General features: G+C 40.1%; 1 protein-coding gene across 1 annotated transcript in view; it reads left to right on the forward strand.

Moving 5' to 3' along the window:
* Positions 1 to 309: 309 nt before the first annotated feature.
* Positions 310 to 21,058, forward strand: part of IL31RA (interleukin 31 receptor A) — a 54,655-nt gene continuing 33,906 nt past the window's right edge. The window contains exons 1-3 of the mRNA XM_035015058.1: positions 310 to 627; positions 3,375 to 3,465; positions 18,083 to 18,200. Coding sequence (XP_034870949.1) covers positions 310 to 627; positions 3,375 to 3,465; positions 18,083 to 18,200 — 527 coding nt within the window. The remainder of the gene's footprint in view (positions 628 to 3,374; positions 3,466 to 18,082; positions 18,201 to 21,058) is intronic.

Consider the following 21,058-nt stretch of genomic DNA (forward strand, 5'->3'; position numbering starts at 1 on the left):
GGACCCAGAGTCTTGCTACACCCCAGAATTGCTCAGCTTTAGGGAGGGTGAGTTACCTCATTTAGACTCCCAAGAGACTGATGGGGTTTTTTTTTTTTTTTGAACATGAATTTTCACAAAATTATTCTTGTGCCTACATTCAGATAATTGTTGAGAAAAGGTAGCCTAAAAAAAAAAAGCAATACATGAATATGTCTTCACTTAAGTACATGCTCTCAGCGAGTTTAAAAAAAAAAAATGGAATTAGGGTCTCCAGAGCTTTAGGAGTCCATCCTCACTGTAGGTAGCAGTCAAATTCTGATGAGGCTGATGTGCAATACCAATCACATCTTTCTCGTGAACTGTCCCAGTTCTCTGCAGTTTGCCAGTGATTGTGTTAATACGGTAGAGCACAAAGTCCTCCCCTACACAGTAGATCCATTCACCACGGGGAGGGAGGACGCAGCAAAGAAAATCACCACCACCTCTCTTACCAGAGCTGAAGCTTCTGACAGTCTGACCCTGCATGGTCATGATGACCACTCTATTTCATCTGTTGCACACCACAAAGTGCTCTGGGTTTTTAGGAACCAGGACCACACTGTTGACCATGATATCTGTCCCTGCAGTGCTGCCAGGGATTTAAAGGTATTTGAACATTCTGTTGTCTTCATATTCCAGATCTTTACAGTGCCATCAGAGGATGCACTAATATAAGGTCCATCTTGTGTAAAAGTTGCTTCATTAACAAAGGAGGGATGGTCGCAAAATTCCTTCAGGGTTTTCCCAGATTTTAAACATGAATTCTAATTGTCTCATTAGAAGAGGCACTAAGAATATGACTACTGTCCAGAGAACAGGTGACACCTTTACTGTGCTCAAAGGGAGTGGGGGGATTCTTGTCTTTAAAGATTTATTTTAGAAAGAGAGAGCAAGAGAATGAGAGTGAGCATGAGTGGGGGAAGGGGCAGAGGGAGAGAATCCTCAAGGAGATTCCCTGCTGAGCATGGAGCCCGACTTAGGGCTCCCTCTCACAACCCTGAGATCATTACCAGAGCCGAAACTAAGAGTTGGTTGTGCAACAGACTGAGCCACCCAGGTGCCCCAAGGGTAGTCTGTCTAATGACTCACGTCCCTTGTTCAGGGTTTCCTCCCCTAAATTAATCATCAAAGAAGGCTTCACAGCAATGGTGGAGATTTTTGGTTTTGAGTTTTCTTTCATCAAGACTGTGGTTAGGTCTGATGGGTTGCCTTGTTCCAGTACCAGGAAATTTCATCATTTCCTCCAGGAGATAGTACTGATAAGCTTGGCCAACTTCTTTTTTTAACCATCAACATTTTAAAGTCTGAGGAGACTTGTTGTTTGTATTCTCACAGTCTCCTTCTATTTGAGATACAATTAGTCAAGTAGTTCCCTGCAACTAAGTGATAATGATTTTCCAGATCCACCTGTCTGAGATTATGCCCAGATTTCCTTGCCTGGAGTTTAGAGTGAACCCAAGTTCTACAACTGCATATTTACCCCCTGATTTACTCCCAAAAATAACTAGGATGGCCTTCGTACACAGATTTTGCTAGTTAAACTCCCATTTGAACTTATTGCTAAGTTCCTCGGAGGCACCTCAGATTTGTTCATGTTCACTACCCACAAGCAATCACTTTGTGATGGTCCTCTGGTGTGTGAGGGGAAGGGAAAAGGCACTAGAGGGCAGGAAAGTGGTAGAATGAGGGGCATCATTATTTAGCACCACTTGTTGGCTTTCCATAGTCTTTGGCTCATTTGTCTCAGATGCTTTGTACTCTTGTTGCACTATTATAATTACAGCACTTACCATGTGATATTTGCTATTAGTATCCACGCTTCTGTCTCTGCAAGTAGATCCATGGTTCTCAAACTTTTTTTCTTCTCAAACCCATTTGGAGGGATATGATACAGAGCCATTAGTAACAGTAGCTTACTTTGCATCCTCCCCATCCTCTGACTCCCTTCTCCTTGTTAAAAACCATTGAACTACAGTGAAGTTGGGGACAGGATTATCTTTTATTCCAAGCACCTAATGTATGGCTGGGACACTGCTAAATGAATAAGAGAATACCTGAGGTCACCAGCTGATTCAAGGGGGTGCCAGGGCTAGAACACTTAGGCAGTGTCATCTTCTAGAATGCCCCTCTCCAACTACTGCAATTTTTCTAATTTTGTCTCTGAGTATGATTTAATACTGTTGATTTTTTTGAGAAGGATTTTTTTAAAATTCACAAATAATAGATGAGTATTCTCATTTTAAAGGAGGCAAGCAGTAATTTCCATTAATTTTAAAATGTTTTATTCAACAGTTAATATTGATAAGATTTTAAAAAATAAAACCCCATGTCAGAATAATTTAGCTTTCACATCCATAATTATTTATTTATTGAGAATTTGAGATTCATAGCTTTTATAGAGTTTTCATGGTTGGACCTCCCTGCCTTTCCAGAATGCTTTTAGAACTAGTGTAAAGGTATGTCTTCCAGCTAAGAAATGGAGAAAATTAAGACGATGTTCTGAATAATTAGGCACTGACAAATACTATTGGTGTTATGATTAATTTTGAAGAACACACTTATTCTTCATTAAAAAATTTAAAAATTTCCCTTTATTTTATACTCATTTAAATCAAGTTTTCATTCTGCTTTATTGCCATAGGCATTTTCAATTAATAAGATGTTTCAATTTTATCCTGGTGAGAACATTTTATCCTGGTGGTTTTCTCCAGAAATGATGCATGTGATTTTTTTCTCAAATGATTTATTTTGTTGAGAACTGTTTCTTTTTTCCTATAATGATCTGTCAGATGAAATTTGGAGTCCTTTTTTTTTTTTTCCAGAAATGAGTTATTGCTTTTTCATTTGCTTTAACTCTAGATTATCCCACCATCTCTCTATGGGATGAGATAAAGAGTCAGTAGCCTTTTTGTTCTAATTAAGTCCATTAACAATATTGTATGTCTATCTTGTATCAGTAGGTACTTACTTAGAGGAATAAGAGGAATAAGGGATGTGAAATACCATGGCACTTTGTGGAAATTAGGAGTCATTCCATTTGGCCACAGTGCTAGGGCCTGAGGCAGAGAACAGATGATGGTCTCAGATCTATATGACTCACAGTACTTTATTTCTTGGTGGCTGGTGTACTTTTCATATTACATAGTGGAATGAATTATGGACAAATTAAATGATGACTGGGGCTGATGAAGTAATTGTAAAGCGATCTATGTGATGATAGCCAAAAATATAAAATAAGGAAAAAAATTAAAAAAAAATAAAGGATTCTTCCTTAAAACCCCCAGAATCTATCACTGGAAATAGAGTTGTTTAAAAGAGATAGGAAACTAACTTTTGACTGATGACATTTTCAGTTCTCTCCTCAGCCTGCCTGCATTAACCTGGGGACAATGTGGGCCTGGGCACTGTGGATGTTCCTTCTACTCTGCAAATTCAGCCTGGCAGGTAGGTTTACAGGTGCCCTTTTATGGATTATGTGATTCTTACTAACTTCTTTGGACAAGAACTATGAATCTGAGTGCAAAGAGACTCCTGGAGCTTGGGCATATGTGGATGAGCAACAGGGGGTTTGTGAACTCCCTGAATTTCTGTAGATGGGTGTGTGCCTGTTGATGTATACATATGTGTGTGCAAATTTGGCAAGATGTCCTATCGTATTTTCAGAAGGAGATATGACCTCCCAAAAGGCCCAGATCCACTGTTTTAGTGTGGTAGTAAGTTCTTATCTCAATAGTTTTTATGTTAGGAGCAGCTGTTTCATGTAAAACACACATATAAAAACAAAAATACATGACTTTCACAGTATTTTCAATAATTTCCAAGGATATAAAGGGAAATGATGAAATGACGCATTTTTAGAACGGTCCAACTTAAGACTTTGGGTCTAATATCCATATTAGGATATTTATTATCCATTACTTTGATTGCATCTTATATTAAAAAAAATAAAGACCAGAGAGGAAAAGTGGGGATTGGTTACTCGGAATGTAGAGAAGACATCACGTAATGTACCAGTTTGCTAGGGCTCTCATTACTACACACTGAGTGGCTTAAAGAACAGAAATTTATTTTCTCATAGTTCTGGAGACTGGAAGTCCAAGATCAAAGTGTCCATAGAGTTGTTTTCCTGACACCTGTCTCCTTGGTGCATAAATGACATTCCTCTTTGTATGGTCATCCCTTTGTGTGTCCTAATCTCCTTCTTTTCTAAGAACGCGAGTCGGATTAGATTAGGGCCTACCCTAATGGCCTTGGGTTAACTACTACCTCCTTAAAAACCCATCTCCAACCGTCTCCAAATAGAGTTACTTTCTGAGGTAAATGGGGGTTAGGGCTTCAGCATATTAATTTGGCCATATATAATTAAGACCGTAACATGTAGTAATTGGGGGTGACCAAGAGGCAGTCATAACCCACAGATAATGTCTTCCAGACCTCTCCCCTGGCATGGCCTGCCTTGTAGCCCACTAGGGTATACCTGTGGTGCTTAGGAGTTTTATAGACACTATGGGTAGGTAGGCCTATATCTCTCTGTCTCATCTAGCCTCTCCTGGCCAGCTCAGAAACCAAAAACTGGTCCCAGTTATGCAATTTACAGTTGAAGTTATATGCATCATGGCTCCTATCAACTCACCCTTCTGCTCAACTTACCTTTTCTGTCTTCTATCTCTGGCTTCTTCTCTTCTTATTACCTTTTACTTATACCATGTCCTACACAACTGGTTCCAGTTTCCACCTGACTTCCCTTTTAGAATATCCTTCCCTAGGTCTCGATCAGCCCTGCCCTTCTTCTCTTTAGAGACATTTTTCAAAACACTAATTTTGCAACAGCTCTAGGTGATATGAGCACATAGGGAAGAAGGGAGATCAAGAACAATGAATTTTGAAAAATGTTCTTTTTGCATGTGGAGAATACTCTCATAAGCAAGAATATTCTCCTTATCTTTCTTAGAGGAAGGTTAATGAATATTTCCCCTTATTTCTAGATGTAGGAGAAACAGTTATTTTTAGAAACATAGGAATATAGTTATGGCTTTTTTTTTGAAGATGTGGTGGAAGGATAGATATGCACAAATGGTAAGTCTATCCTTCAGTTGTCTATTTTTAAAAAATAAAAATTCTGCAGGACACCTGGTTGGCTCAGGCAGTTAAGCGTCTGCCTTCGGCTCAGGCCATGATCCCAGGGTCCTGGGATTGAGTCCTGCATTGGGCTCCCTGCTCAGCGGGGAGCCTGCATCTCCCTCTGCCTGCTGCTCGCTCTCACTCTCTCTCTCTGACAAATAAGTAAATAAAATCTATATAAGTAAATATATATATATATAAGTAAAAAAATAAATAAAAATAAAAATTCTGTTTTTGAATTGTTTTAGATTTATAGAAAATTTGTGAAGACAGTACAGAGAGTTCTTGTATACCCCTCATCCAGTTTCCCCCATTGTTAATATCTTATAATACATTTGCCCAAACTAAGAAAGTGATATCGACACATTATTGTAGACTAAATTCCAGACTTTATTTGGATTTCACTAGTTTTTTTCATTAATGTTCTCTGTTCCAAGATCAAATTCATGGTGCCATATTGCATTGCATTGTCATATCTCCCTTGTTTCTTGTGGTCTGTGATAGTTTCTTAGTCTTTCCTTGTTTCTCATGACCTTAACACTCTTGAGTACTTGTCAGTACTCCTGGGTTTTTATAAAAAGTATAACAGAGATGAAGTGCCCTTTGTGCTCTATCACATGTAACAGTCTTCAGATGAAGAGCTGATATTCTTTTTATTTATTTATTTATTTATTTATTTATTTATTTATTTATTTAACAGAGAGAAAGACAGCACAAATAGGCAGAGTGGCAGGCAGAGGGAGAGGGAGAAGCAGGCTTCCCGCTGAGCAGGGAGCCCAACCCCGGGCTTGATCCCAGGACCCTGGGATCGTGACCTGAGCCGAAGGCAGCCGCTTAGCCGACTGAGCCACCCAGGCGCCCCGAAGAGCTGATATTCTAACTAGAGATAATGGATAAGACTTAAAATCAGCGCCCTGTTTTCCAACAAGTGGAAAGGGAGGATGAGAGCTGTATAGGCTTTGAGAATTGTGGTGGTTCCATTATGTAAAGTAAAAGCAGTTCATACGTGCAGGGTCACACCAGACAACAGGCAGAAATGTAATTGTAAGTAAAGCAAGTAAGTCAAAGTGAAGCCTAGTATTGTTTATTCATCTGGTTCCTTCTTATTCCAGTTCCTCTCAACCCCCTAATTGTGATAAAACTAATCTCAAATGACCTGAGATACATACGCAGAATTCGAATGTCATGAGGACACATGAAGAGAGAAAACTACTGATAAAGTGAATTCTTCTCCCAAGTCTTAGAATCCTGGATTTTCAGAGCAGACTGTCTATTTTTTACATTAGTCAGGGAAAGTTGTTTATGCTGTAAAAATAAACAAGCCCCATATCTCAGTGTTTAAAACAGCAGGAGGTAAGCAGGAGCCCAGGGTGATGAAGGTTCTACCATCCTAAGACACTATCATCTCAGCATGGATTTGCAGGGTGTGCAGGAACACAGGAAGGAGAGAAAGGAGAATCATGTACCAGAACTTAAATGATTCTCTCATTTGGCCAGAGCAAGTCACATGGCCATGCCTAATTTCAAGGGTGCAAGAAAATAAAATCTTGCTGTATATCCAAGAAGGGGAGATATTGATGAGCACTGGAAATACTTCTGAATGCACATTTTATTTATCACAGATCTCTTCTGTAATACTAGGTTAAAGGATTAAAATATTCCATTCCAAAATATACTACTTTGACATGGGGATTATTTTGATGTGGAGGCAGATGAGATTCAACAGATGCAGAAATGAAGCCTACTGCATTAGTTTCCCACACGTATTTACCTTCCTGCAGTTTGCTACCCTTGGAAACCTAAATTCCTTTTCCTTTGTCCTGTCTCTTCTGCACAAATTTATTGTATTTTTGTTAAGATGCTATGTGAGCCCATGATCTAACCACCTCTTTGAATTACTCTTTATTGAGGTTTCTCCTGCATGATATGTGCTGCATGCATTAATAAACTGTTTTTTTCTTTTTAATCTGTTTTTTGTTAGTTTTATTTTATAAGGCCCTAGCTGCAGAACCTAGGAAGGTAGAAGGAATAGGAATTTTTTCTTCTCCTACACCAATATCTCTATAAGAATATTGCTTTCTTGCCATATTCCAAGCAGTAAGGACAAGACAAATGTAGCTCCATTAATAAGCTCATGTGGAATGGAAAATCATTTTTAAAAAAGATTTTATTTATTTACTTGACAGAGAGAGACAGTGAGAGAGGGAACACAAGCGGGGTGGGGGCTAGTGGGAGAGGGAGAAGCAGGGCCCCTGCCAAGCAGGGAGCCTGTTGCAGGGCTCCATGTGGGGCTTCATGCAGGGCTCCATGCAGGGTTCAATCCCAGGACCCTGGGATCATGACCTGAGTGGAAGGCAGACGCTTAATGACTGAGCCACCCAGGCGCCCCTGGAAAATCATTTTAAAAACTATTTTCTCTTTTCCTGATACCTGGGGAACCAGATTGTTCTGGTTCTGGGCGCCAGATGTTTTAACTCATTTTCTGACTTACGGCTTTATATATATATAAATTAAAGCTTCTGAAGGAGTAAAGGGAGGTATTCAGGGAAGACTGGGAAAGACAAGACACTGAGTTTTGACCAGGGTACCTTTGAATCCATAAGGATCTGTTTCTACATTGGTTTTTGTGGCTGGCTCTGGATTCAGCCAATGCAAGACAAAGTAAGAATGAAAAGGAAATAAAATACGACTGTAGGAGGCCATAATGAGAATAGCACAAGACCAAAGAATATTCTGGGGATACAAGGAAAAACTTCTTGTTTCCTTGTTCTGCAGGAAAGGCTTAACTTTGAAATCCTGCTAAGAGTTAGTGTGATGGGTATAAGTGAAATGTGTGAAGTGAAGTAAGGGGCAAGCTAATATTTAATGAATATTTAAAAAAAAAAACTTGTCCAAAGGACTAAAGACTAACCCACGTGTAAACACACACACACACACACACATGCACACACACACATGTGAGCACACTGCTATCATCTCTGAGTCATGAAGGCAGAGTGAGTTGCTAAGTGTGAAGATTATTCCTTTGGGGATATTATGGGCTGACTTTGGTTCACCGCCTTGTTGGGTTTTGTATGTTCCTGCTGTGGAATATGTTTGTGTTTTGAGGAATGCGTTACTGGTCTAGCTTCCAATCCCAATGTAACATGCAGTATTATTTGGTTCAGGTCCAGTTCCTTGGTCTTTTTAAGCATTTGGACTTAGAGATTACTTTGTCATAATTTTCAGCATGCAAGTAGTAAAGATAAAAAATCTTTTTAAAAAATTGTTTTATTTTAATTCCAATGTAGTTAACATACAGGGTTATATTAGTTTCAGGAGAACAGTATAGTGATTCAACACATCGATACATCACCCAGTGTTCATCACAAGTGCCCTTCTTAATCCCCATCACCTATTTCACCCATCCCCTATCCACCTCCCCTCTAGAACCATCAGTTTATTTTCTAAGAGTCTGTTTCTTGGTTTGTCTCTCTCTTTTTTCCCTTTGCTCATTTGTTTTGTTTCTTAAATTCCACATACGAGTGAAGTCATATGGTATTTGCCTTTCTCTGACTTACTTTGCTTAACATTATACTCTCTAGCTCCATCCATGTTGTTGCAAATGGCAAGATTTCATTCTTTTTTATGGTTGAATAATATACCATTGTATATATATACCACTTCTTTATCCACTCATCTATCATTGGACACTTGGGCTGCTTTCATATCTTGGCTATTGTAAATAATGCTGCAATAAACATAGGGGTGTAGGTATACTTTTGAATTAGTGTTTTATATTTTTTTTGGTAAATACCCAATAGTGTGATTACTGGATTGTAGGATAGTTCTATTTTTAACTTTTTGAGGAAACTCCATACTGTTTTCCACAGTGGCATTCCCAGCTTGCATTTCCACCAACAGTGCAAGAGGGTTCCTTTTTCTCTATATCCTCACCAAAACTGTTTTTGATTTTAGCCCTTCTGACAGGTGTGATGATGAGTGAAGTTGAGCATTTTTTCATGGGTTGGTTGGCCATCTGGATGTCTTCTGCCCATTTTTAAATTGGATTATTTGTGTTTTGGGCATTGAGTTGTGTCAGTTCTTTATATATTTTAGATAATAACCCTTTATCAGAGATGTCATTTGCAAATATCTTCTCCCATCCAGTGGGTTGTCTTTTGGTTTTGTTGCTTGTTCCTTTGCTGTGCAGAAGCATTTTATTTTGATCAAGTCCCAATAGTTTGTTTTTGCTTTTATTTCCCTTGCTTCAGGAGCTATATCTAGAAAAATGTTGCTACGGCTGATGTCAGAGAAATTACTACCTGTGCTCTCTTCTACTATTTTTATGGTTTCGGGTCTCACATGTAGGTCTTTCATCCATTTTGAATTTATTTTTGTGTGTGGTGTAAGAAAGTGGTCCAGTTTCATTCTTTTGCATCTTGCTGTCCAGTTTTCCCAAAACCATTTGTTGAAGAGACCGCCTTTTTCCCATTGGGTATTTGTTCCTGCTTTGTCAATTACATCGACCATGTAATTGTGGGTTTATTTCTAGGTTTTCCATTCTGTTCTGATCTATGTGTCTATATTTGTGCTCGTACCATACTGTTTTGATTATTGCAGCTTTGTAGTATAATTAGAAGTCTGAAATTGTAATGCTTCCAGCTTTGCTTTTTTTTTTTTTTCAAACAAAATTGCTTTGACTCTTTGGGGTCCTTGTGGTTCCATACAAATTTTAAGAGTGTTTTTTCTAATTCTGTGAAAAATGTTGTTGGTATTTTGATAGGGATTGCTTTAAATGTGTAGATTGCTCTGGGTAGTATAGGCATTTTAAGAATTTTTTTTCTTCCTGTCTATGAGCATGGAATGTCTTTCCATTTCTTTGTGTCATCTTCAATTTCTTTCATCAATGTCTTATAGTTTTCAGAGTATAGGTCTTTCATCTCTTTAGTTAAGTTTATTCCTAGGTACTTTATTTTTTTTGGTGCAATTGTAAATGGGATTGCTTTCTTAATTTTTCTTTCTGCTACTTCATTATTAATATATAGAAATGCAACAGAGTTCTGTATGTTGATTTTGTATCCTGAGACTTTAATGAATTCAAATTTCAGTTCTAGTAGTTTTTTGGTGGAGTCTTTAGCATTTTCTGTATATAGTGTCATGTCATCTGCAAATAGTGAAAGTTTTACTTCTTCCTTACTAATTTGGATGCCTTTTATTTCTTTTTGTTGTCTGCTTGCTGTAGCTAGGACTTCCAGTACTATATTGAATAAAAGTGGTGAGAGTGGACATCCTTGTCTTGTTCCTGGCCTTAGGGAAATGTTCTCAACTTTTCCCCACGACTATGATGTTGGCTCTGGGTTTTTCATATAAGGCCTTTGTCATATTGAGGTATGTTCCCTCTGTCCCTACTTTGTTGAGGGTTTTTATTATGAACGGGTTATACTTCGTTAAATGGTTTTTCTGATCTATCGAAATGATCATATCATTTTTATAATTTCTCTTATAGATGTGATGTATCACACTGATTGATTTGAGAATATTGAACCACCCTTGCAACCGTGGAATAAATACCAGTTGATTATGGTGAACAACTTCTTTTAATGTATCATTGAGTTCACTTTGTTGGTATTTTGTTGAGGATTTTTGCATCTATATTCATCAGAGATATTGGCCTGTAGTTTTTTTTTGGTGGATTCTTAATCTGGTTTTGGTATTAAGGTAATGCTGGCTTCATAGAATGAATTTGGAAATTTTCCTTCCTCTTCTATTTTTTGGAATAGTTTGAGAAGAATAGGTATTAACTCTTCTTTATATGTTTGGTAGAATTCGCCTGTGAAGCTATCTGGTCCTGGACTTTTGTTTGTTGGGAGTTTTTTGAGTACTGAATCAATTTACTTTCTAGTAATGGGTCTATTCAGATTTTCTATTTCTTCCTGTTTCAGTTTTAGTAGTTTTATGTTTCTAGGAAATTATGCATTTCTTCTAGGTTGTCCAATTTGTTGTCATATAATTTTTCATAACATTCTTTTACATTTGTTTATCTTTCTGTAGTGTTGGTTGTTATTTCTTCTATTTGTGATTTTGTTTAGTTGAGCCCTTTCTCTCTCTCTCTCTCTCTCTCTTTCTCTTTTAATGAGTCTGGCTAGAGGTTTATCAATTTTACTGATCTTTTTGAAGAACCAGCTCCTGGTCATTGATGTGTTCTACTGTTTTTTAGTTTCTATATCATTTATTTCTGTTCTAATCTTTATTATTTCCTTCTTTTTGCTGGTTTGGGGTTTCATTTGTTGTTCTTTTTCTAGCTCCTTTGGGTGTAAGATTAGGTTGTTTATTTGAGACTCTTCTTGCTTCTTGAAGCATGCCTGTATTGCTATAAACTTCCCTCTTAGAACCACTTTTGCTGTGTCCCAAAGATTTGGACCATTCTGTTTTCATTTTCATTTGTTTCCATGTAATTTTTTATTTCTTCTTTTGATTTCTTGTTTGACTCATTCATTGTTGAGCAGCATGTTATTTAACCTCTGTGAATTTGTGGTCTTTCCAGATTTTTTCCTGTGGTTCACTTCTAGTTCATAGTGTTGTGGTCAGAAAAAATGAATGCTATCTGTGATTTCGATCTTTTTGAATTTTTTGAGACTTGTCTTGTGGCCTAATATGTGATCTATTCTGGAGAATGTTCCATGTGGGTCTCTGTACCTCTTGGATCTACAAAGGGCACTCTGTGCCTCTTGGAAGTTTTCAGTTCTTATTTCTTCAGATAAATTTTTTGCCCCCTTTTCTCTATTTTCTTCCTCTGGGCTCCCTAAATGAGAGTATTTTTTTCAGACTTGATGGAGTCACTGAGTTCTCTAGACTATTCTCAAGTTTCATAATTTTTTTCCTCTCATTTGCCCAGTTTGGTTACTTTCTATTACTCTGTCTTCCAGGTCATTATTTCTCTGTTTCGTTTAGCCTGCTACTTATTCCATCAAGTGTATTTTTAATTTCATTTATTGTGGTCTTTATCTCTGATTGATTCTTTTTTATCTCTCTTTTTTTTTTTTTTTAAGATTTTATTTATTTGCGAGAGAGAGAATGAGAGACAGAGAGCATGAGAGGGAGAAGGGTCAGAGGGAGAAGCAGACTCCCTGCCGAGCAGGGAGCCTGATGCGGGACTCGATACCGGGACTCCAGGATCATGACCTGAGCCAAAGGCAGTCGCTTAACCAGCTGAGCCACCCAGGCGCCCTCTTTTTTATCTCTTAATTAAGTGTCTTACTGATGTCCTCTACTCTCTTCTCCAGTCTAATGGGTATCTTTATGATCATTCTTTAAATTCTCTGTCAGGTATATTACCTTTGTCTGTTTTGCTTAGGTCTTTTTTGTGGTTTGGTCCTATTCTTTCACTTGGATATATTTCTCTGACTTCTCATTTTTTGTAACTGTCTGTCTATTTCTCTGTGTAAAGTCAGCTATGTCTCCTGTTCTTGAAGGTAATGACTTTAGGAAGAAGAGGTCCTGAAGTACCCTGCAGTGCATTGTCCCCTGCTCCCCAGGACCTAGTCCTTCAGGGAGTTTCTCCTCTGGGTGTTGCATGTGTCTTGTGTTCTTATCTCTTTTTGCTTCAGTTCAGTTGTCTGCAGTGGCTCTCCTTGCCTGTTGTGGGTAGTGTTTGGTTCCCGACAGTTGTGGCCTGTATTTAAACAAGGTACACTCTGGTCTGTTCGCTAATTGAGACCTGGAGCTGCTGCTATTGGTACTGGCCAGCCTAAGTGGATCTGCAAAGGGCACGTGGGAAGGTCTTGCACTTTTAACAAGGCCTCAGGCTTCTGCAGAGCCCGCCACCACCAAGACCAGGGCTCTGCAAAAGGCACAGGTCAGAAGAGGCAGTGCTGGTGAGGTTTGTGTTGATCTTCTGTGGGAGGGGATCCACATTGCTGGGACCGAGGCAAGTGTGACTGGAAAAGGCAGATACATTGAAGCATGGGGTGGGGGGCTTGGTGCAAGCAAGTTAGGTAGGGAGTGTGGGCAAAGTACTGGTTCCCACAGGCGGCTTTGTGTTTCTGCTGGTGGGCCGGGATGGGAAATTGTGCCTACAAACTCCTTTGTTTCTGGAGGTGTCTTTCTGAGATCCATAGCTCTCCAGGACATAGTCTGTAATGAGTAAATCACTCCCCCTCCCATTTGCCACCAGTGTTTTTCTTTCCTTTTTTTTTTATTTTTAAGATTTTATTATTTATTTAGAGAGCACGCAAGGGGTGGGGAGGGGTTGAGGGAGAGGAGAGAGAGAGAATCTGAAGCAGACTCTGCACTGAGTGCAGAGCTGGACTCAGGGCTTGGGATCATGACCTGAGCTGATATCAGGAGTCAGACACCCAAGTGACTGATCCACACAGGAACCCCTGCCACCCAGTGGTTTTCAAACTGCTGGTTCTTCACTGTATCTGCTTAGGCTGCTTGTCATGCTGCCTCTTTTTTTTTTTTTTTTTTAAGATTTTATTTATTTATTTGACAGAGAGAGAGACAGCGAGAGAGGGAACAAATGCAAGGGGAGTGTGAGAGGGAGAAGCAGGCTTCCCGCGGAGCAGGGAGCCCGACGCTGGGCTAGATCCCAGGACCCTGGGATCATGACCTGAGCCAAAGGCAGACGCTTAATGACTGAGCCACCCAGGCGCCCCCATCATGCTGCCTCTTAAAGGGTGAGGACTCAGCTTCCTAATGCCCACAGAGCTTTCCTAGAGCCGAACACCTTATTTTAAGAATTCCAGGCTTGGAGTCCTACAGTTTGTAAGAACTCACAAAATCAGGCCCCTCTTGTTTTCAAAGCCAAATGTTATGGGGGTTCGTCTTCCCCATTTTGAGTCCCCAGTGTGATTGTCTGTTTCTTGCCTTTCACTATACTCCCAGCTCCCTCCTGTTTGTGGGTGGCCCCAGTCCCTTTAGGTCTCAAATCGCATCTCCGCCTTCTTCGATGTGGCCTTTTCTCTACTTTATTTGTGGGGTTTGTTCTGTCAGTCTTTGGGTCTTTTTCTGGAATATTCAAGCTGATGTGAATGTTACCTAGTTGTATCTGTGGAACGAGGTGAGGGTCCTACTCTGCCATCTTCCCAACAGCACAAGATAGAAAATCTTTGACTTCACTGCTAACTAATGGGTGCTTCAAGGATGGGGTGCAGCAGTAGTGGGGCCTGGGTGGCTCAGTCGGTTAAGCGTCTGCCTTCAGCTCGGCTCATGATCTCAGGGTCTTGGGATCGAGCCCCATGTTGGGCTCCTGCTCAGCAGGGAGCCTGCTTCTCCCTCCCCCCCTGCTTGTTCTCTCTTTCTCTCTCTCAAATGAAATAAAAATAAACTCTTAAAAAAAAGGATGGGGTGCAGCATTCAGAGGAAGGCAACTTCTCAAGAAAGAGCTGGAAGTGTTGACACAACATGTAGGCACCTAGCTCTCCCTCATTCTTTTTTTTTTTTTTAATTTCAAGTTTTTATTTAAATTCTAGTTAGTTAACATATATGGTAAAATTGGTTTTAGGTATAGAATTTAGGGATTCATCACTTACATATAACACTCAGTGCTCATCATAACAAGTGCCCCCCTTAGTACCCATCCCCCATCTAGCCCATCCCCCCCCCACCTCCCTTCCTCAACCCTCAGTTTGTTCTCTATAGTTAAGAGTTTCTTTTCTTTTTTTTTTATTCTTATGTTAATCCCCATACATTAGTGTTTGATGTAGTGTTCCATGATTCATTGTTTGCATATAACACCCAGTGCTCCATGCAGAATGTGCCCTCCTCAATACCCACCACCAGGCTAACCCATCCTCCCACCCCCCTCCCCTCTAGAATCTCCCTCATTCTTATTTATCATTTCCAGGGGCTACTTTTCCCCTGTGGATAATGCTCATTTCATAGAACCGTTTACTATTGCTTTTTCATTAGAAGGTAATACCTCTGACAGTGGTGAAATAAATACAGTATTAGTTAGGTGTGCAGAGAAAATATAACATCCTTATAGTCTATGATCAAGCCAATCAATTCCAAAAGTTCCTTCTCCCCTGGAAAGCCAGGCAGGGTTGAAGAAGAGGAGGGAGTGGGTAGCACTCTTATTTGTTCACATTAGCTCATTTTCTATGGTTTATAGTGTTTTTTAGCTAATTCAGTCCCTCTGGAGTAAATGCCCACCTTCCAGAGCTCCTGCCTTTCTCCTGCTCCTTTTTAAGATGGTGTCTGGGTACATGAGCAGGGTTTATATGACTGAATGAAGAACCTCTGGCAAGGGATTGCGAATCTATGTAAGAAAGTCTTTGTGTTGCCTTCTGGTCTTCTCTGGACGCCTGCTTTGGTCTCATGCCTCCTTTGCAGGACAGCTGCCTTTGCCTAGACTTTGGGGCATCATATTGGCACCTATTCCTGAAGTTCATGTCCCATTTGTTTTCCTGTGGTTCTGAAGTCCCCTGTGCATAGCAGTCTCTTCATCTGAATTCCAGGCTTGGACCAACCTCACACGTCTATACCCACTCCCCACCCTGAGATACCAGGGACTTCTGGATCCCAGGATGCTACACTTGCCTGTGTGGGGCTTCTCTGAAGAGCTGTGCCATTGCAGTGTTAGGACTTCTGCATTATGTTGGAGTTGAAGCTGAGTGTAACTTGAGCCTTCTTTTAGGCTAAAGGCTTGTGACCTGCCCCAGGCTGTGCCTGGTGAAGTCACCAGCCCAGATGATCTAGTTTCACAGATCCATCTGCGTGTTTCTACTGCTCTATCAAGAACACTGACATCTGAGCTCCTTACTCTTACTTTCATTGTCTCCCTACCCACCCCCATCAGTATTTTACTTGCTAGAAGTGATGGGCTTTTTCCTATTTCTTGTCTGGTAGGGGCTTTCTTCCTGGATGGATTAGAGCTTTGCTTTGATATGTAAAGTTAATCTAAGTTGTCTTCCTCTCTCAAAAATGCCTGCTTCTGGGGTGCCTGGGTGGGTCAGTCGTTAAGCATCTGCCTTTGGCTCAGGTCATGATCCCTCTGCTCAGGTCATGGTCCCGGGGTCCTGAGATCAAGCCCTGCATTGGGCTCCCTGCTCAACGGGAAGACTGCTTCTCCCTTTCCCATTCCCCCTGCTCGTGTTCCCTCTCTTGCTGTCTCTCTCTCTCTCTGTCAAATAAATAAGTAAATAAATAAATAAATAAATAAAATCTTAAAAAAAAAAAAAGCCTGCTTCTTAAGACTGATTTTACCAAAGACTCAAAAAGAAGTTAGTTTGAGTCTCAGAATTGAACATTGCCCTTAGTTTGAAATTGCCTTTGTTCTCAATTATGTATGTGTGTATGTGCATGCATGAGCATGTATGATTAACCCCTTGGGCATCTGGTGAAACATCTGGACCACTTCTCAATATGTGTAAGTGCATAAATAGTATACATAGGATTACAAAGGAACTCAAATATAATGAAAGAATGTTATCAAAGTATTAAGGAAACAGGAATTCTCCCAGGAGCCACTGCTCTTCCTCTTCCCCTAAGCGGCCTGAGGTGACCTCTGAAAATAGCTTGCCATTTGCTTGACCCAGAAAACCCTACGAAATCATGCAAATCAAGAGGTTCAAATCTTCGTGTTCACTTTAAGAACATATGTGAAACTACCCAGGCCATCAAGGGTCTGCAGATCCGAAAAGCCCCCAAGTATCTGAAAGACGTCACTTTGCAGAAGCAGTTTGTGCCATTCCGTCGCTACAATAGTGGAGTTGGTAGGTGTGCCCAGGCCAAACAGTGGGGCTGGACACAGGGTCGGTGGCCCAAGAAGAGTGCTGAATTGTTACTGCACATGCTTAAAAATGCAGAGAGTAAGGCTGAACTTAAGGGTTTAGATGTCGGTTCTCTGGTCACTGAGCACATCCAGGTGAACAAAGCTCCCAAGTCACCAGAACGTACAGGGCTCATGGTTGGACGAACCCATACATGAGCTCTCCCTGCCACATAGAGATGATCCTTACTTAACAAGAGCAGATTGTTCCTAAACCAGGAGAAGAGGTTGCACAGAAGAAAGATATCCCAGAAGAAACTGAAGAAACAAAAACTTATGGCCTGGGAGTAAATTCTGCACAGAATAAATGCAAATAAAAATAAGAAGAGAAAAAGAAAGTATTAAGGAAACAAATTTGTGACAGTACTATATGTGCTTCTTAATCGATACATCAAGGTACCTGCAACAACTGAAATATGAAAATACTCTGACATTTAATTGTGACAAAGTAACAAGTAATGATACAACTGTAGGTTGTTGACCACGTTTATGATGGAAGGAAACTGTACATTTTAACAATAGGTATGTGAAAAATTTTTCCTTTTTAAGTTCATGTACCAATAGATTGTATCTCTGGACCCTTGCAGGGTCTAGATCCATATTCTAGATTGTATCTATTTTCCCTATGAAGGGATAGGTGTTACTGGGTGAGAAACTGCAAAGAGCAAGATTTATAAGCTATGAAATACAGATGAATATATTTCAGAAATTTTCCCTATTGTAATCTTCTGGGGAAAAATTATTGATACATAAGGTTGAAGTGTGGCATAGTTGAACATTTTGTGTTTTTCCCTTTTCCACATATCATCCATTGCCCAGTTACCCAGACCGGTTCCATCATTTGATGCTTTGCTTGGTATTTCACTAACACTTCATATTTGCCTGGTATTTTAATGATTTTTGCTTCTCAAATGTTGCTTTTGAGTGAGAATATAATTTTTTTGAAAGGCAAAAATCTAGTTCTTCAAGGGGAATAATTGAAGAGCGGGAGTTAGATTCTTTCCTTGGTCCTGAATGGGAGAATTTATAATATGTATAAACTAACCAAGAAAGACCAGCTTTTGATCTGCTTATTTTCATGAAATGATTGTGTCTCTCGCTGTGTGTGTGTGTGTACGTACGTATGCATTTATTTATATATTTATTTGTGTATGTATGTATGTATGTATTTATTTATTTATATAGTTCTCCCAGCTAAGCCTGAGAACATTTCCTGTGTCTTTTACTATGAGGAAAATTTTACCTGCACCTGGAGTCCAGAGAAAGAAGCCAGTTATACATGGTACAGAGTGAAGAGAACGTAGTAAGTATGGGAGTTTGTGTGCTATCAGTGGGAGTAAGGGAAGGAGGCAGAGGCTCCTGGTTCATTCAGGATTCAAATCACTTATGAAGTGAAACGTTTTCTTCATTACAGCTTCTGGGTGACCCCTATTTGCGCCCAGTGTCTGGGGTGACACCTTGGCTGCTGTAAGTGTGTGACAGGATCTGCAGCTACGGGGGGTGGGGTGGGGTGTAGATTCATGATGACCTTCTCTGAGAGGCACTGAATTGGCTGAGAATAGTCACCAGTTATAAGCACAGTGGAAAAATCTGTTTATTTACTATATTCAGCTATATTCGCCCTCTTTCCAGAATGTGTCATAAAGGGGCGCCTGGGTGGCTCAGTTGGTTAAAGCAACTGCCTTCGGCTCAGGTCATGATCCTGGAGTCCCGGGATCGAGTCCCGCATCGGGCTCCCTGCTCAGCGGGGAGCCTGCTTCTCCCTCTGACCCTCCCCCCTCTCGTGTACTCTCTCTCATTCTCGCTCTCTCAAATAAATAAATAAATCTTTAAAAAAAAAAAAACCAGAATGTGTCATAAAACTGTTCCTTCTTCATGGACCCAATTATAGTAAGTGGGGTTATAAACCCAGAACTAAGGAGCAAATTTTTCTCAGTCTGCCACTAATTTGCTGTGTGACCTCTGTCAAACAGTATTCCACTGGGACAGTGATTCCCAAATTTTTCACTACCTCAAGCATCCCTTTTTATTCTAATAAGAATAAAAATTTAAAAGTTTTTATTATAATTCTAGCCAAAAGCTAGATGTTTTAGTGAGTTTGTGCAGGGAATTTTTTGAAATTTTGAAAATAGCTCATGAAACCCTTTATGTCCTTCATGTTCCCCTAAGAATAAGGAAGTCCACATTAGGAAATATTGAAAGATGATCTTTAAATCTTTTCCATTTCAGAAAGAGAGTCTGTAATTCCAAGTTTTTGTTTTGTTTTTAAATACAAGATCTCATACATATTCTTTTTTTCCCCACTCCTTAGAAAATTGGTAACTAGTGTTATCAGGGAAGTCTACTTCATGTTTTACAGTAGAAGAAAAAGATAAAAGCGAACACTATTCCTTGCATTACTCATGTATCAGTGATACATCAGAGAGATGATTTAAAACAGAGGTCAGGAAACTTTTTTTTTTATTTTAAAGATTTTTATTTATTTATTAAAGAGAGAGAGAGCGAGCACAAGCAGGGGGAGCAGCAGAGGGAGAGGGAGCAGCAGACTTCCCGCAGAGCAGGGAGCCCGATGCGGGCCTCGATGCGGGCCTCGGATGCGGGGCTCGGATGCGGGGCTCGAGCCCAGGACCCTGGGATCATGACCTGAGCCGAAGGCAGACGCTTAACGATTGAGCCACCCAGGCATCCCAGGAAACTTTTTCTATAAAGGGACAGATAGTAAATATTTTAGGCCTAGAGGAGATTGGGTCTCTGTGAGACTATTTAACACCACTGCTGCTGTACCAGGAAAGCTGCCGAAACAATATGTAAACCAATGGACTGGACTATTGTCCAATAAAACTATCTGTGAACACTGAAATTTGAATTTCATATAATTTTCATATGCCACAAAGTATTTTTCTTTTTATGTATTTTCCCCAACCATTTAACCATGGTTGTTATGCACCATATGAGGAGATGGGCTGTATTTGGTCTGCAGGCCTAGTTTGCTGAGCCCTGCTTCTGAAAATCAGAGTGATAAAGGCCCAATAACCCATGGTCCAAGTGTCTTCTCTTCTCCCAGACTCATCAGTTCAAGGCCCAATGTTTAATAGAAAGTACGAGTAGAACGAAAATCTGGAAACCAGTAAGTGTACTCCTATTTTTCTCTTTTAAGGAGTCATTTCCCCCTTGCATCACTCCCCGTGTATTATCATTATTCTCACCCACTGGTCATGTAGAAGTAGGAAACGCCTGGGTGTTCTTTTTTTTTTTTTTTTAAAGATTTTATTTATTTATTTATTTGAAAGAGAGACAGAGCACAAGTGTGGGGAGGGGGACTGGGAGAGGAGGAGAGGGGAGAGGCTGTGGTGGGGAGAAGGGCCAAGCAGACTCCCTGCTCAGCGGGGAGCCCAACGTGGGGCTCTATCCCAGGATCCTGAGATCATGACCTGAGCCAAAGTCAGATGCTTAACTGACTAGTGCCCCACGCCTAGCTGTTCTTAGGCCTGTATACAATCCATGTTGATGGCCTCAGGCTTGCTGGGCTCTCCAGGACTCCCAGGCTGGTTTGTACTTTTGTCAGTTTATCACTGAGAATATCTCTTCCAGGTAGAATGGGAGAATTTCTTGTGGATGGTCAACCCTGAGGACAGATGATGGTGGGTCAGTGGTATGAACAAAAAAACCTACTGATGCTCAGAAATGATAAGAAGGGATTTTTCCTTGGGGAACAATAAGAGGAGTTGGGATCCCTTTAAGGAAGTAGTGACTTTTGAACTGAAATGTGAAGGAGCCCTAGAGGTGCAGAAAAGGGAAGAAAGTTTATTTCTTAAAGGTTACACCATGAATAAAGGCAAAAATATTCAGCTATCGTAATAGTACTAATAACAATGATAGTAACATTTCTAAGTGGCTGATATTATGTATATTAGTTCATTTCATCCTCATAACAGTGCTACGTTATAGGTACATTACCATTCTCATTTTAGAGATGAGAAAACTCAGGCATGGAGAGGTTAGGAAACTTGCCCAAGGCACAGGATTCAAACCTGGTCAGCTTCCAGAGCTCATGCTTGTAACCACGACCCAACATTGCTCTGGAGGCCGTTTTTATATTGTACAACAACCATAGAAAGCCTATAAATTTTCTACTTTCAAAATTCTATGATTCTATACATT

The sequence above is a fragment of the Mirounga leonina genome, unplaced genomic scaffold (genome assembly GCF_011800145.1).
Source record: "Mirounga leonina isolate KUSES-001 unplaced genomic scaffold, KU_Mleo_1.0 Mir_168, whole genome shotgun sequence".
Lineage (NCBI taxonomy): Eukaryota > Metazoa > Chordata > Mammalia > Carnivora > Phocidae > Mirounga > Mirounga leonina.